Below are 14,720 nucleotides of genomic sequence, written 5' to 3' on the forward strand. Positions count from 1 at the left end.
GCCCAAAACAAAAACTGGCATGACATTATGTCCTGGTGATCAGTTAAATGTAATTTTAAAATGGCTGCTCAAATAAGCGTTTAAAGATGGCTGTGGTGTAGTAGCCACTGGTACTACTAATAGGATATTAAAAAGTTTACAACACAAGCAATAAAAGCCAAGAAAGAACGTTAGCAGCGACTTTCAGTAGGTGTGTCCCTCGCACTGTGCCGTAGCAGGGCTTAACACGCGTTACCGGAAGCTTGGAGGTCCTTTCCCCCGCAGACTCCAACATGGTGAGCAGTTTCCCCTCAGTGTTCCTCTCTGAAATAATCCCTAAACATCACTTTTATGTTTTATACTACGAAACCTTTATGTGTCCTACTTTAATTTCTAGCGTCTTATTAAACGGAGGAAGTTTAAATTGTAGCTGAAAGCGTTGATTCTTGCTCTTAATTGATATTTTAAGACGACCTGATCCTTCTGTGCGGATTTGTCAGCCGCGGCTTGCTAGCTCGGTAGGGGCTATCACTGTTAGCCCGCTTAAAAAGGAAACAAAAGAGTATTACTGCCAGGAAGCCGAGCTGTGCAGTATTTTTATGCATTTATTTTAAATCTAGATACAATTTAAATCCTAAAATATGCCACAAATGTTTCCGGTGTGTGTCCCGGCTGGGCCGAAGTCTGTGCTAGCATGGGTTCAGTTAGCGCCGCATGCTAACATGGCCCACACTCGCCGGCCTTCCCAACGTGGTTTGGGTTCTGCTATAAACTCGCTGTATTTGTTCGTGCCTCAGGAGAATCAAGGCCGGTTGTATTTCATTTTGCTAACCGGCTTTGTCGCCTATTCCGCAGGCCAGAGGACCGAAGAAGCACCTGAAGCGCGTTGCAGCGCCGAAGCACTGGATGCTGGACAAGCTCACCGGAGTGTTTGTAAGTAATGTTTCCACGTACATACTGAAGACCCTTGGATGTTCACTTCTGTATCTCAGTGTGAAACCGTGGATTTTGTTTATTAACGCAGTGGTTAACACTGTCAGATGAAAGCTAGTGTAACATCACAGGCAGTTTGATTGGAGCAGGGTGAATATGCCTGTTTAAAAAAACATTGAAGTGTACGTCTTTAATCCTGCATGTGTTTTAGTCCGTTATTTGAGATGGTCACGCATCACAGCAACACTTAAAAGACAGGTTATGCGTTTTTAATTAAGATGTTAATTATTGTGAAACAGACTGTAATGCTAACATGCTCCATTTAGGGTTAGCCACAGCAAGTCACCTGCCCTATCCCTAGCGTCCTTTTCTGTCACATCAGCCGTCTTCTTGCTTTTCTTTCACTCTTGCAGCAGACTGAATACCGTAGCTTGAAATTATTTAAATCGTGGCAGCTTCTTGTCTGGTAGAAAAGAACAAATAGACTGTGATGCCATGCCATGTAGCTCAAGTAATGGTGTTACATGAGATCGACAAACGAGGGCTAATATTTCATTATAACACACAGATTATGCTCATATGATTCACTCCCAGTTGTACACACTCAGGACGCTCTGAAGGATGGAGAAAGTGTAGCACTTGCTTAAAGTGGAAAATGTGGGTCTGTGACTGCAGTAAAAAATTTCATCTGCTGGTACTGGGTGAGAGATGATGGCGGCATAGAGACTGTATCGCTTTTGTCATTTTAAATCTGTTTTTGTAGACGATAATGTTTGTTCTGCTGGAATTGGTGTTTACATATTTTGAGTCATGTAAGATGGTCTGTTAACATTGCCAGGTTACCCAGTGTGTTTGTGATTGATATGTGTGTATTTATGTGAGTGCTGTGAATGATCAAATAATAGTAATTGGATATGCCCTCTATGCAGGTGTTATGTGACAAAAGTCCACAGAACTATCATGTTTTTACTTTATTATACCAAAAATGTTTTTTGGTCATATTGCGTTTTACTGAGCTGAAACAACAAAGGGATTTCCTAGCTGCTTAATAGCTGAGCTGTCTTCAGTGAGTCTTTCATGCTGGACTTGACCTCTTGCTCTACGATGTTGGACTGTAGCTGGTACTCCTGCTTCTGCACTGCAGCCTGTGGTATGCTTGGCGTAGTGGCATAAGAACAATGCTGTGTCCTGGTGACCTTCAGCTCATACTGGAGCTCCTGTGCAGATCGAGGAGCAGTATTGCGGTCCAACACTGTGGTGTCTTAGAAGGAAGGAGAGTGAACTGGGCAGCCAGGGTCAAAAACACGAGTGCATGAACTTTGAATAAAAGTGCATGAAGCGGACATGTGAATCTGCTACAAAGTTGATTGTATTTGTGGGGAATACTTGACTAATGATCATGAAGTGGAGCACGCACAGAAATCATGAAAAAGCTTCTTGTTTACAGACCATAACGCCTGCTTCCTTCTCCTCCTCAGGCTCCTCGTCCTTCCACCGGTCCCCACAAGCTGAGGGAGTGCCTGCCCCTCATCATCTTCCTGAGGAACCGCCTCAAGTACGCCCTGACTGGGGACGAGGTAAAGAAGATCTGCATGCAGAGGTTCATCAAGATCGACGGCAAGGTCCGCACTGATGTCACCTACCCTGCTGGATTCATGGGTGAGTTTTAGAGACTTCTCCACAGCTCAGATCAGCTGAAGGGTTCAAAATGTTCCAACTTCATTAAATTATGAAAAATGAGCTCCATCATCAATCATCTCATTTTTCCGGTGAATTGGTGTGTGTGTGTGTGTGTGAGAGAGAGAGAGAGAGAAATGTTAATGTAGTTGCTGTTTTAATGCACTGCTTATTAAATATAAAATGACAACCAAATATTCGGCTCCAGAAATTAAATTAGATCCTGGAGGAAATTAAAAGCAGCAGCTTTGTAATTTTACTGGCTAAGTTAAGGCTGTATTTGTATGGAGAGAAAAAATTATAAAACTAAAAATTCTCCAAAGCAGAGGGTTATTTTAGACCAAACACACTCCTGAGTGTGTGCTACACAGGTGGGAATACCACAAATCAAAGTAATGATGTCAAATTTGTTTGCCAATAAAACATCAAATGCTGCCTATAGTGAGATGACTACCTGTTCAAGAGCTGAAATCTCCAGTTACACTTACTGCTCGTTCAGAAAAGCCTGAATATAAAAAATGTGTTTAAAGTTCCCCACTTTGAATTTATTCTTAAATCATGTGAGATCCCAGTTTGTAAACTGTGTGTGATGTTACATTGGCTCTCCTGCTGACCAGGGCTGTTGAGTGTTTTGTAATTGGTTTAGTTTTAGATCAGCTTCAGTGTTAGCTTCCCCTATAGCTTTTTCTTTTAGGATTCAAAGTTTCAGTCTTAAAGTTTAAGTAGTTCTTTTTTTAGTTTTTTCACATCTAGTTTTAGTTGACTGTGATAACTTTGCTGCTGACAGATTCTCAGAATGAGTGGCTCTGTAAATAGTCTTTGGATGTTTAGGGCAGAAGGAGCAGTGATGAATTTGTTGGTTTGATCAGCAATGAGCTGAAATTACACAACCAATTCCTCTAAGAAGTTCTGAGCTCCAAGAAGACTTGTAACGTTAAGTGTGTGCCTGAGCCTCCAGTGTAAATGCTTACAGGACTGTGTTGATATCAGTCTGTGGGAATAACGAGCAGCATGTACTCACAGCTGTAGCTTTATCAGAGATGTGGAGAGACTGGGAAAAGCAAGTTTCCAAAATAACCTGAGTTACTGCTTCAGTAACTATTCCAGGGAAGTAAATCTAAGAACGCCGGCTTTGTCTCTTTGCTTGTCAGTGACTGCAGCCAAGCCAGTAATTCGGAGCAGGCGTTTGGACAGCGGTGACAGTCGCGCCGCCATCAGTTCTCTCTCCACCTCAACACCAGCCAACAGCCTCACATGGAGGTGTGGCTTTTTAATTTCCAAATCCAAGGGAAGCCTCCACTGCAGGATGTTCATGGCCTATTTATATACTGTACATGCACGCTAAACACTTGGTCACTGCAGCTGTAATATTGATGACTCTGGTGTTTTGTGTCATTGGATATGTACTCGGTACCTTATAGGTCAGTTTGAATGAGCTTGTTTTTAGGTGTTGATGTTGGGTTACCTTTTTGACTTCTGTGTCATTTAAAGCAAAAACGTTCATTAAAACCTGTTGCATATTCTTCTGAGGATGTCCCCATCACCGAACAGCGCTCTGAAGACCAGTTTTAGCTTTGATCTGAGTGGACCTTAGTCTTTCTTAGTCTTAGGGCAACTGGGCTCAAGAGTTGGGAGTTTGCCTTGTAATCAGAAGGTTGCCAGTTCGAGCCCCGGCTTGGGGCTCCAAGGTCGTTGTTACAAGGTCGTTGTGTCCTTGGGCAAGACACTTCACCCGTTGCCTACTGGTGGTGGTCAGAGGGCCTGGTGGCGCCAGTGTCCGGCAGCCTCGCCTCTGTCAGTGCGCCCCAGGGTGGCTGTGGCTACAATGTAGCTTGCCATCACCAGTGTGTGAATGTGTGCGTGAATGGGTGGATGACTGGATATGTAAAGCGCTTTGGGGTCCTTAGGGACTAGTAAAGCGCTATACAAATACAGGCCATTTACCATTTCCACACTGAGCAGTCATCACCTTTGCCTTTTCACATCTTACTCTCACAGCATTTCTTTATTGGCGCTCTCTGCTCTGGGCTTGTTTTTGGCTGGCTGGCAAACGCTTTGTGTACATTACTGCCCCCTTCTGGTAGTGGAAGTCCATTACAGGGGCCAGATTTATAAAGAAAATAAAAAATTTTAAAAAGTCAAGTGTGCCCTAAAATAGATGCCGGATTTTAAATACCTGAAGAAGTTGATCCTGGCATTCATTCTGTGTTTAATTGCCAACTTCGGCATCAGAGGCCTTAATTTGGTGCTAAATACCATCCAAACATCAGCTCTTAAATGTTTGAAGGTAGAGTCTAAGTTTTCTGCTTTTTAACAAAGTTTGATGATGAGCTGTTGGTTGGAAACACCACAGGATTCATTTAACTGACGCCTGCTTTTTTTGGGTACCCAGATGTGATCAGCATCGAGAAGACCGGCGAGCACTTCCGTCTGATCTACGACGTGAAGGGACGCTTCACCGTCCACCGCATCACCGCCGAGGAGGCCAAGGTGAGAGCTTTAATTCATCCTCAACCCTCAAAGTACAGGCAGGTCATTTGTTACTATAGTGCTCTTTTTATCTGCACTTTTGTGTTTGTCATACCCACACTGTTTAATTTTTGAGTTTCTTTTGTCAGTTATGTTTTTTTTCTCTCTTTTTGTACCAACAAATCAAACGCATAGTTACCTCACTCAGTTACTGTAAGGTTAAAAAAAAATCACAAGTCTGTTTATGCCAGAGTTGGTGTTCATGAGCTGATTCAAACCGGTGGCGCTATCACCAAATTCTCAGTGTTTCAGTCAGTCGTGCATGATGAGGTTTGGGGATTTCGTTTTTACAGGAAATGTCACATGTTTGTCCGCATTTCCTAAAACACCTCCTCTTCCTCTTACAGTACAAGCTGTGCAAGGTGAAGAAGATCCTCATCGGCACCAAGGGTATCCCTCACCTGGTGACCCACGACGCCCGCACCATCCGTTACCCCGACCCACTCATCAAGGTCAACGACACAGTCCGCATCGACCTGGAGAGCAGCAAGATCACAGACTTCATCAAGTTTGATACTGGTACGTTCAACTCTCTGCACAACCTGCAGGCTTGTTTCCTGTTAATGAAGAACATCTCTGACCGCTGATCTTCCTCCTCTTCCAGGTAACCTGTGCATGGTGACCGGTGGTGCTAACTTGGGGCGTATCGGTGTGATCACCAACAGGGAGCGTCACCCTGGCTCCTTCGACGTGGTGCACGTCAAGGACAGCACAGGCAACAGCTTTGCTACCAGGCTCTCCAACATCTTTGTCATTGGCAAGGTGAGAAATACGCCACCGCTGTCTGCAGCACACAGCATCCAGACCAGGGGGATGTAAAATTTTAGGTCCAGTGAGAAGAAATGTCCTCAAAGTGCTACTATTATGCAGAGTATTTTGAAGTATCCTAACGGTGTATCAGTCAGTATCATAGTCAACAGCTGACTGTCAAGTAAAAGCACAGCAGTGTTTAATTTTACAATGACCAGGAGGGTTCTCTAATAATTAAATCTTTTCCCCTCTCAAGTAAAACAAGGTTTTCATTCATAGATTTAAAAGTAGAGCTTTCAGAAAGGTGTAGTTTGAGTTTTTTTTACTAACTACATGTAAACAAACTGACTTTTCCCTCTTTTCTGTTTCCCTAACTTGCTACTTCTGACTCTCACCTTCTTGCTGAGTCGATTAACTCGCAAAGACATTTGTGCAGATTAAAATAGAAGTAGTCCATCAGAATCTATTAATAAGTCTTTAAAGACGGTCTTCTGGGTGACCGTTGATGTTTTCTATCATTTGTTACTCTGGACAGGAGAATTAAAGCTGAGTTTATATCATGAGTCGGGTGATTTTTGGAGCAATGATGACGATTTGTGGTTTTGATTAGTGATGAAAATAAACTACCAATTCCTCTAAGAAGTTCTGAGCTCCATCACCAAACACTGGAAACTTCAGCTTAAGTGAACTGAGCGTGGGAACATGACTGTGGCTCTGTGCAGCAACAAACAGCAGTGATGGTTTAATATTGGACTCATTAACGTCGAGCACTGTGCGCTGCGTTTGATTACGTCCTCCGGGAGGAAACAAAATGCAGACAGGGTGCATAACTCAGGTTCCTGCATGTCGTTAAAAAGTCTTTGTCTGAAATCAAAATCAAGGACAGGAAAATGTTGGAAAAGTCATAAATTTGTGTGCTTTATACCAGGAAACGCACTACTGAAAGCCATCATGTTTAATAGCTGGGCCATTGAAGCAAACTGGATCTGGCAGCAACCACAGTCCACAAGAGGGAGTGAAGTGCCACGAAGCAAACACACACACTGCGTTTGTGTTCCTGCTGATTTTGGCTCACAGCGAGGAGCCGAGCGGTGTGAAAAGCTTTATGAACTCCTCTCTGTCCCACTGAATCGCACATTAATGATTACGAGGACCTGGCCCTGCGGTGGGAGCGTGGTTAATAAAACGCTTCTCTCTGCTGCCTGACATTTATTTGGCGGCCGGTGTGATCGGATCTGTCGCCGGCACGGTCGTCTCTTTGCTGCGTGACATTTATGTGGCGGCCTCGGAGCTGCTCTTTTCTTCACCTCAGTGACAGCTCCTTGTAGAAGTGTTGGCGTGCAGATAAATGTTAACACAATTGAGGATCTTTGTTTACTGTTACAGACTGTGTTTCTCACACTGAGCACTTAAAAAGACGTTTGTTCTAAATAAATCTGTGGAACTGTGGCCATCTTGAATATGTCTGTATTCACTTTTTGAGTTGAAATTTATTTGTCCGGCTTTATATTTTTCCTGTTCAGATGCATTTTATCTTCTGACCTGCACTAACTGCTCTAATCTCCTGTCTGATCGCAGGGCAACAAGCCGTGGGTGTCCCTGCCCAGAGGAAAGGGAATCCGTCTGACCATCGCCGAGGAGAGAGACAAGAGGCTGGCCGCCAAACAGAGCAGCAGCTAAACTGGCCCAAAAGCAGCCTGATCCCTGGTTTTCAAATAAACTGTTATTTACAAAACAATCAGATTGGTCTTGTGTTTTATTACATTGGAAATGTGCTGTTTAATGCTTTATGTCCTAAAAGTACCTCGAAGCGTCTCAGACGGTTAAAAAATGACTCCTTAAATGGTGCTTTTGAGTGAAAATGGTCAAACCAGAAAAAGTCAGCAGTTAGATTCAAGTCAAACTTTATTTATATGGCACATTTTGAAGAACCTCCAAAGTGCAAGTTATGCAAAAACAACTGTATATACAACAGTCACTAAAATCACCAATAAATATGCACTGAAAACAATCAGATAAGTAAATAAGGCTATGACAGCATAATAAAAACCAGGGTGTTTTAAATTTTACTTGGAAAAATTGAATACTGTGACATTTTGTTTGTTAAACATGCAGGATCCTGAAGAAGGAAGCAGGTTTAATATGAGTTTAATCCTAAATTTGTGGGTTTTCTGGCCACAGTGTGTAAATCTAACGGGTAGTTTAAACTGTTTAAACACTATCATTTGTTACTGACTCACTATGAAAGCTCTTTTGGCTGAAATATTAACCACAGGGGAGGGGGCGTGATGATTACAACAATTAACTGGCATGAAAGAGCAAAGATGTGGGATCAGAATGTTTCAAAATGACGACAATTAGAACTGTAAGAAAACATTGAGCATATTAGATTAATCGTGTTAAGATTGCTGCACCACATGGCGATTGGCTGGGCGGGGGGCAAATTATTGTTTGCAGAATTACATTAGATACACGTTTAACATTCACCTGATGGAAATGTTGATCCATTGCGTACACTCAGTAGACACTTGGCTAATAATATTACCTCTCAAACAGCTTGTTAATGCGCATGAGTGGGAGGAAAAAGGCGAGTTTTAAGTGACTGATGATGACAGATGGGTTGATCTCAGTGAGCCGCAGTCTTCTGTTAAAGTCAGGTCACAATAAAATGAGCTGACAGGAAGGCAACAGTTGTTCCAGCCAAGGTTTGCAGAAGAGCATCTTTTAACCTAAGACCTGAACTCTTTCATGGCATGCATTTTTAATTTCTCTTTGATATTCAGGCATATTGAGACTTGATGAATGTAAAAACAAAGAATTACCAGATTTTTTTTTTTTTTACCTGATTTTTGTTTCTAAGAAAAATGAGAGCCACATATGAGGATATTCGTTTAAAATTTCGATAGAACAGTAGCAGTAAAATGTCCTCGTAAGTGGATATCAGGCCCTTGTAGATCAAAATTGAGTATTTTGGTCTAAATAACCCAAAATGTGACGTCCACATATGTGGACGCCAGGTCCTAGGAGGTTAATGCACGCAGCATGTTGAACGTTGAAGCAGATGGGCTACAGCATCAGAAGACCACAATGAGTGCCACACCTGCAATTTTGCTGAGCCAGTTGATGCAGGCTCACCAAAAATGGACAACAGAGGATTGGAAAAATGCTGTAAAAATTCAAATGTTAGAGTCAGAATTTGGTGTAAATGAGATTAAAGCATGGATCCATCCTGACTTCCATCAACAATTCAGCTTGCTGGTGGTTTAATAGTGTGAGGGATATTTTCTTGGCACACTTTGGGGTCCTTCATACCAACTGAGCATTATTCAAACCCGACAGCCTGCCTGAGTATTGCTGCTGACGATGTCCGTCCTTTTCTGGCCGCAGTGTACCCAGCAGCCTTGGGCTTGCAACAACACCTCACAGCAAAAAGATCCTGGGTTTGAATCCAGGCTGTCTGGAGTTTGCATGTTATCCATGTGTCTGCGTGGGTTGCCACAGGGTCCGTCGGTTTCCTCCCACACTCCAAAAACACGTGTGAGGTTAGATTCATTGGTGGTTCTAAACTGACTGTGTGAATGGTTTTACACATATATGAATATTATATGCCATTTACTTTTAAAAACATGAAAAAAGTGAGAGCAAACAGGCTTATTGCAAGAAGCCCTGTGGATCATGTGAGTCTCTATGTTGTATTCGTCTGTCATCCCTCTATGATCTCTCCTTCACACTCATCCATCTGTTTATATACTCCCAATCCCTCTCCTCCTTCTTTCTCCCTTATCTGCTCCCAGTACCACTTTTCCCCTCCTCACTTCAGCTTTAATTCTATATTCCTCTGTCTTTTCTGACTTGTCCCTTTTCTCATTTCCCACTTTGCTGTCATCCTTCCAGCCTCCATCTTTTGTCCAAAATAACTTCCAAGTGTCATCATTCCTCGATCCCGTGTAACCTTCTTTGCCTTTCCTCCTCATTGTAAGCAAAAGCCTGCTTCCTTTACATTCTTTCCTTCCTTATTTCCTCGCTTACAGTAATCCCTACTTTGCCTCCTCCCTTCATTGCTGTGTCCTTTGCTCCAACCCCCTTCTCTCCTATCCCATCCGCCGCTCTCTTTGTGTTCTGACTTCAGTACCCGTCCATATGGTGACTGCTGGGATGCAGCCTGCTCACGCACTGCAGAAACCTGGCCTGACAAACACCACCTCACTGTGTATGTGCTGGTGTGTGATGTAACCTGCTCAGGCCCTCACATTCCACCTACGAGTGTGTGTATGTTTGTGCAGTAAAAGAGCACAAGATCAACCCTGCTGCCCTCGTCCCTCCGTGACTTTGATTTCCAACCCCGCCCCCTTCAGCACACGACACACAACAACACGCACAGCAGGAATGTGTGTGTCCGTGTGTGTCGGAGTGTTCGGAGGGCCACGGCTCACTCCCATGACCGTCTGCTCTCTGACACACTGAACAGTACAGTAATCCATCATTGCTGGCAGCCATAAGTAAGGACAGTGTGTGAGGACAGTGGGTCTGCTCAACATCTAATATCTGTAAAATGCAACTACGAACAGCCTGGTCGCTTCATTATCTGGAAATGACAGAATTTAGACAGCCAGCAATGTTTCATGTCACTGTTAATGGACATTTTTCACTGCTTTACACCCAGTTTATACTTAAAGTGGACTTATTTCATTGGTATACTATTAAAAAATACCATTGATTTAGGTAAAGCTGAGCATTTACCTAAATCAGAGCCTGTAAAAAATGGACGTGAAAAGTGATTCAAATCCTTTCCCAGCAGGGGGCGATCCCTTTGGATCCCTCTAAAATTATCTTTATTTTTGAGCTCAGGAAATCTTTTTTTGATGAATTTATAACATCAGTTATTAGTTTTGACTCTTATGCAATGCAATATGATGTTTACTTTATAAAGTAAGGTCCCATCAGGAAAATAAGTCACCAATAAGCAGGCTATACTTTATAGTTATCAACAAGTTTGTGGTGTCCTTTTCCCCCCGTCTACCCGTTTGTTGTGACATCTGGCTTTTTAAATGAAGTTTATAATCAAACTTTGACCATTTTTGACATTTTAACAAGCCAAAAATATATCCCATATAATTTTAAATGTTAGCAAAAAGTTGACACATAAGCTGTAGTTTTACATTAATAATCCCAAATTATTATAAATTGCTATGGTTTTACCCTATTTTCTGTCAACAACTCAGCTAGTTGTTTAGAACAAAATTCTGAATTGTTTTTCCTGAGCGGTCATTAAATATGAAATTTTGTAGAAGGAAACTATATTTTCTGCTAATTGTGATTAATGTTTTCAATCTGTGTCTTGAACTGAACGCTATTAATCAATGCTATTATCATACTCACTAGAATTTGTTAGGTTAGCATGTTTATGTTAACATCATTTTCTAACCTAGAAACATTTACTCTGAGCTTTGAGCTAAATGCTAATGCTTCTGCAAATGTTGCTAAAAAAAACAGAAAGGAGCTCTTAATGAACATCTCTTTAATGCTAGCTTATGTTACATAAAAAAATTAGCGTGTTATAATTTTAATATATGTAATATATTTTAATATAAACTAAAACTAAACTAACCAAAGCTTGTATGACCTGAGCTGCGTTAAGCTGCTTGCCTAGCCCCAAAGACACATAACCAAACGACAATCACTTACCTCCCTGACTAACAAAACATGAGAAAAATGTGCCCAACTGAAAAGGCGATCCACCCCTACCTCCTCCTGGATTCACAGAACAACACAGGGCATGTCACAACCCCAGCCAGCTGGGGTAAACCGAGGATTTACCCCGTCCTCAACCTTGCCGTCATATACTCCGCCTCCAGATATATTTATATCTATATATATCCATCCATCCATCCATCCATTGGCTTCCGCTTATCCTTGAGGTAATAATTAGACATTTTAGCAATTGTTTACATCAATGAGTTACTGTACTTTGATGTGATCACTCTTTAAATTAAGTTTATTAGCCAAAAAGATTTGGAAAGCAAATAGTGTCTATTGTAAACACTGTACTTGGTGTAATTTAACATATTTGTAGTTAGATATGGTTACAATTTTTTTTCTCCTTTCAAATAATGTGTTTTAGATCATTTGGCTGAACGGTGTGTAACTTTGTAACATTATATATATCTGCCTATTTCAGAAGTACTGAGTTCTCAATAGAGCCATTCATTAGGTGTATGGAGTATATTCATAACTCATAAAAACATGGCCAAAGCTGTAAAAATAAGGCCCAACCTGAACGATCTTGAGAGTATCTGGGGTTCATATTGCAGCTTGTTTAAATTCAACTTTCACCTTAACATGACTTGAAGTGGTGCTTTTTTTTTTTTTTTTTTTAATGTATTGCTATGAAAGGAAACAGCAGACTTAAAACACCTTCTGAGGTTTGTGCTTTAGCAACAAATCAAAAGTGTCAGTGTTGTCCCCATTTTTATATGCCTGGGACCAGATTTCAAAAAAAAAAATAAGTGCATGCACAAACACACACACACACACACACACACACACACACACACACACATGCATGCACAAACACAGTCTTTGAACATTTGAAACATGAGACTCGCCAGACGCATGGTTTGCTCCGGTCCTGTTCTGAATCCCCTTGCAGAGCAGAGCAACAATCGCATTTGATTCACACATACAGTCACACAGCGGCTTTGAAGTGCATTTGGTAGGAAATGGAAAAGGAATGTGAGCTGTGGAGCAAATGCAGAGGAAAAACATCCACCCGGAAAACCAACATGTTGAATTATCTAACAAGCTGCACAGAAACACAGCAGGGATGCATCCACTATAAAGATATTGACACACAACGCATTTACTAATATTATCAGCTTTTACAGCTCATCCAGCTGCTCTTACCTTAAATAATACACTGGGCAGACCTTTTCTCTAACGTATTTATTTGTTCTTTAACTATCACGCACATTAAGGGGAAGACTTTGGACACCAGCGGGACTCCTGCAGCCTCAACCCAAAATATTTAACATGTTTTTGAAATAATGACAAAAACAAGGCCTCAAAGTTTCACTTTTATATGGGTATATTAAAATAAACAACACAGTCTCATATGTCGTACTTGGGCTATTTATTATGCTACAGCTCACAGTTGGTGTGTATTTCAACATCCTGCAGCTAAAGATGTTTCCTAGCAACTAATTTACCCATTTCCAAAACCTTTATGAGCACTGGGCATTTCTTAAATGTTTAAATGGGAACTCAAAGTCTGCTCTAACCCTCTCTCCCAGCATATTTTAAGAATTCAACAGAGGGAGAAACAACAGAGGCTACAAAGCGTGTGATGGGCTGAGGGTCAGCAGACTTTGGGGAGTCGATCTGGAAGTCTGAGCTAACCAGCCACAAAAAGCTTCGGCCAGGCTCTGCTGGAAAGACACTTTGAGAATCACTAGATTTTTGGCCTTGAGAGGCGGTAATCGCCCGGGTACCACCGTAGCTGAGCTGTGAACGACAAGATTTTTATGAAAGGTAGTGCTACTCCAGGGCAATAGGTCTTATTGCAGTAAACGCTTCTTTATATGGACCCTAGATACGAGTGTGAGAAAATAAGTAAAATCCATGAAAGTACGTGTTTTTGCCATTCAACTTTTTATTAGTTCAGTTGAACAGAAATTGGCTGCAGTTCAGCAAAGGGTGCAGCAGAGGGCGCTTGTGAGATAGTCCTCGATGAAGAAAAGTGAATGGAGCAAAATAATTTTGATGATTTACACCTGATTTTAGATATAAAAATGTACATTTTATTTTCATGTCTCACAAATAAAGAATTGGCGATATATTCCAAGTGAAACAAAACAGTATATAAAATGCTAGCCTTCTGCTAACTCATGCTAGCATTGCACTAGACTGGTCCTTTAAGGGTTTAAAACAGGGTGGCAAACATTTACAAAAGGTACCGACACATTAAAATGGATCTAAAGCCAAATGGATCTAAAAATTGAAGCCAACACATGACTGCCTTAAATGGATTTTGAGGACTTGTGATAGACAAGTTCTTAGCCAATGAAAGTGTGGTTTTACTATCAGATCTGCCACTTGCTCATCGCACCAGGTTTCAGAACACCAAGATGGCAGATACGCTCAACTCAAGGCTATAGAAACCAATAATCAACGTCATGGTAGATACATCCGTCCTTCATACCGTCTATGAGGCCACCTATAGGACGCATGCATAGTTGGTGCATTGTTTTAAAGTCTCTGTGTCTTTGGGACCAGCAGTTACTGAGAGATCATCGAACAGTTTGTTTGCCTCTGTGTTTGTGGCCTTCACTGCATGAAAGAAAGCAGTTAGTTGCGTGTCTATCATCATTGCCTGAGTCCTTAACCAGAGGATTTCTGATTACTTCCATGAATCGTCTAACCTTTTCATTCTTTGACCTCTTAAAAGTAAATACTACAGGAAACCCTTCTTCACGATTCTGTTTGGAGTGTCAGTGGATGTAGTTCAACCAATGTTTTTCAGTGATTTTTAGAGATAATCAGAGTCCAAAAACCTCATTAATGTAATGGTCTCGTGACCCTCGCAGATTAATCTCAGGGCTTCTTTACCTACAGGTTGTAAACCACTGAGATTCGTTTCTCAACAGCTATTGGAGCACTAGCCTGTCGCTGTGGTTAAACGTACAGCATGTGCAGCGTGAAACAGAGAAGACGTGGACAAAGTAATGGAGGTACTGCCTCGGAGCGTGCTTCTTGTGCGAGTACAGAAGTGGGCTGAGCTGCTAAAACAATGAACTCAGTCTTCTGCGGGAGGTGGAGGAAGAAGAGAGTGGAGGCGGAGGGAGTGGGTGAAGACA

The 14,720-nt window shown here is 41.8% G+C and overlaps 1 protein-coding gene and 2 non-coding genes across 3 annotated transcripts; all 3 read left to right on the forward strand.

Moving 5' to 3' along the window:
• The first annotated feature begins 204 nt into the window (after positions 1–204).
• Positions 205–7,606, forward strand: rps4x (ribosomal protein S4 X-linked). Its single transcript, XM_085263996.1, has 7 exons — positions 205–275; positions 835–912; positions 2,391–2,571; positions 4,982–5,079; positions 5,466–5,637; positions 5,723–5,880; positions 7,447–7,606. The coding sequence occupies exons 1-7, from the start codon at positions 273–275 to the stop codon at positions 7,546–7,548; spliced, it is 792 nt and encodes a 263-aa protein (XP_085120122.1). The 5' UTR covers positions 205–272; the 3' UTR covers positions 7,549–7,606.
• LOC146579652 (small nucleolar RNA SNORD61) lies at positions 3,431–3,506 on the forward strand. The gene has a single exon (XR_014891730.1). It is a non-coding gene; the product is annotated as a small nucleolar RNA SNORD61 (small nucleolar RNA).
• On the forward strand, positions 6,449–6,521 carry LOC146579653 (small nucleolar RNA SNORD61). Its single transcript, XR_014891731.1, has one exon. It is a non-coding gene; the product is annotated as a small nucleolar RNA SNORD61 (small nucleolar RNA).
• Positions 7,607–14,720: the final 7,114 nt, after the last annotated feature.

The sequence above is a fragment of the Mchenga conophoros genome, linkage group LG3, assembly GCF_057382185.1.
Source record: "Mchenga conophoros isolate Kocher_MC1m ecotype Shallow Benthic linkage group LG3, M_conophoros_male_GT1.1, whole genome shotgun sequence".
Classification (NCBI taxonomy): Eukaryota; Metazoa; Chordata; class Actinopteri; order Cichliformes; family Cichlidae; genus Mchenga; species Mchenga conophoros.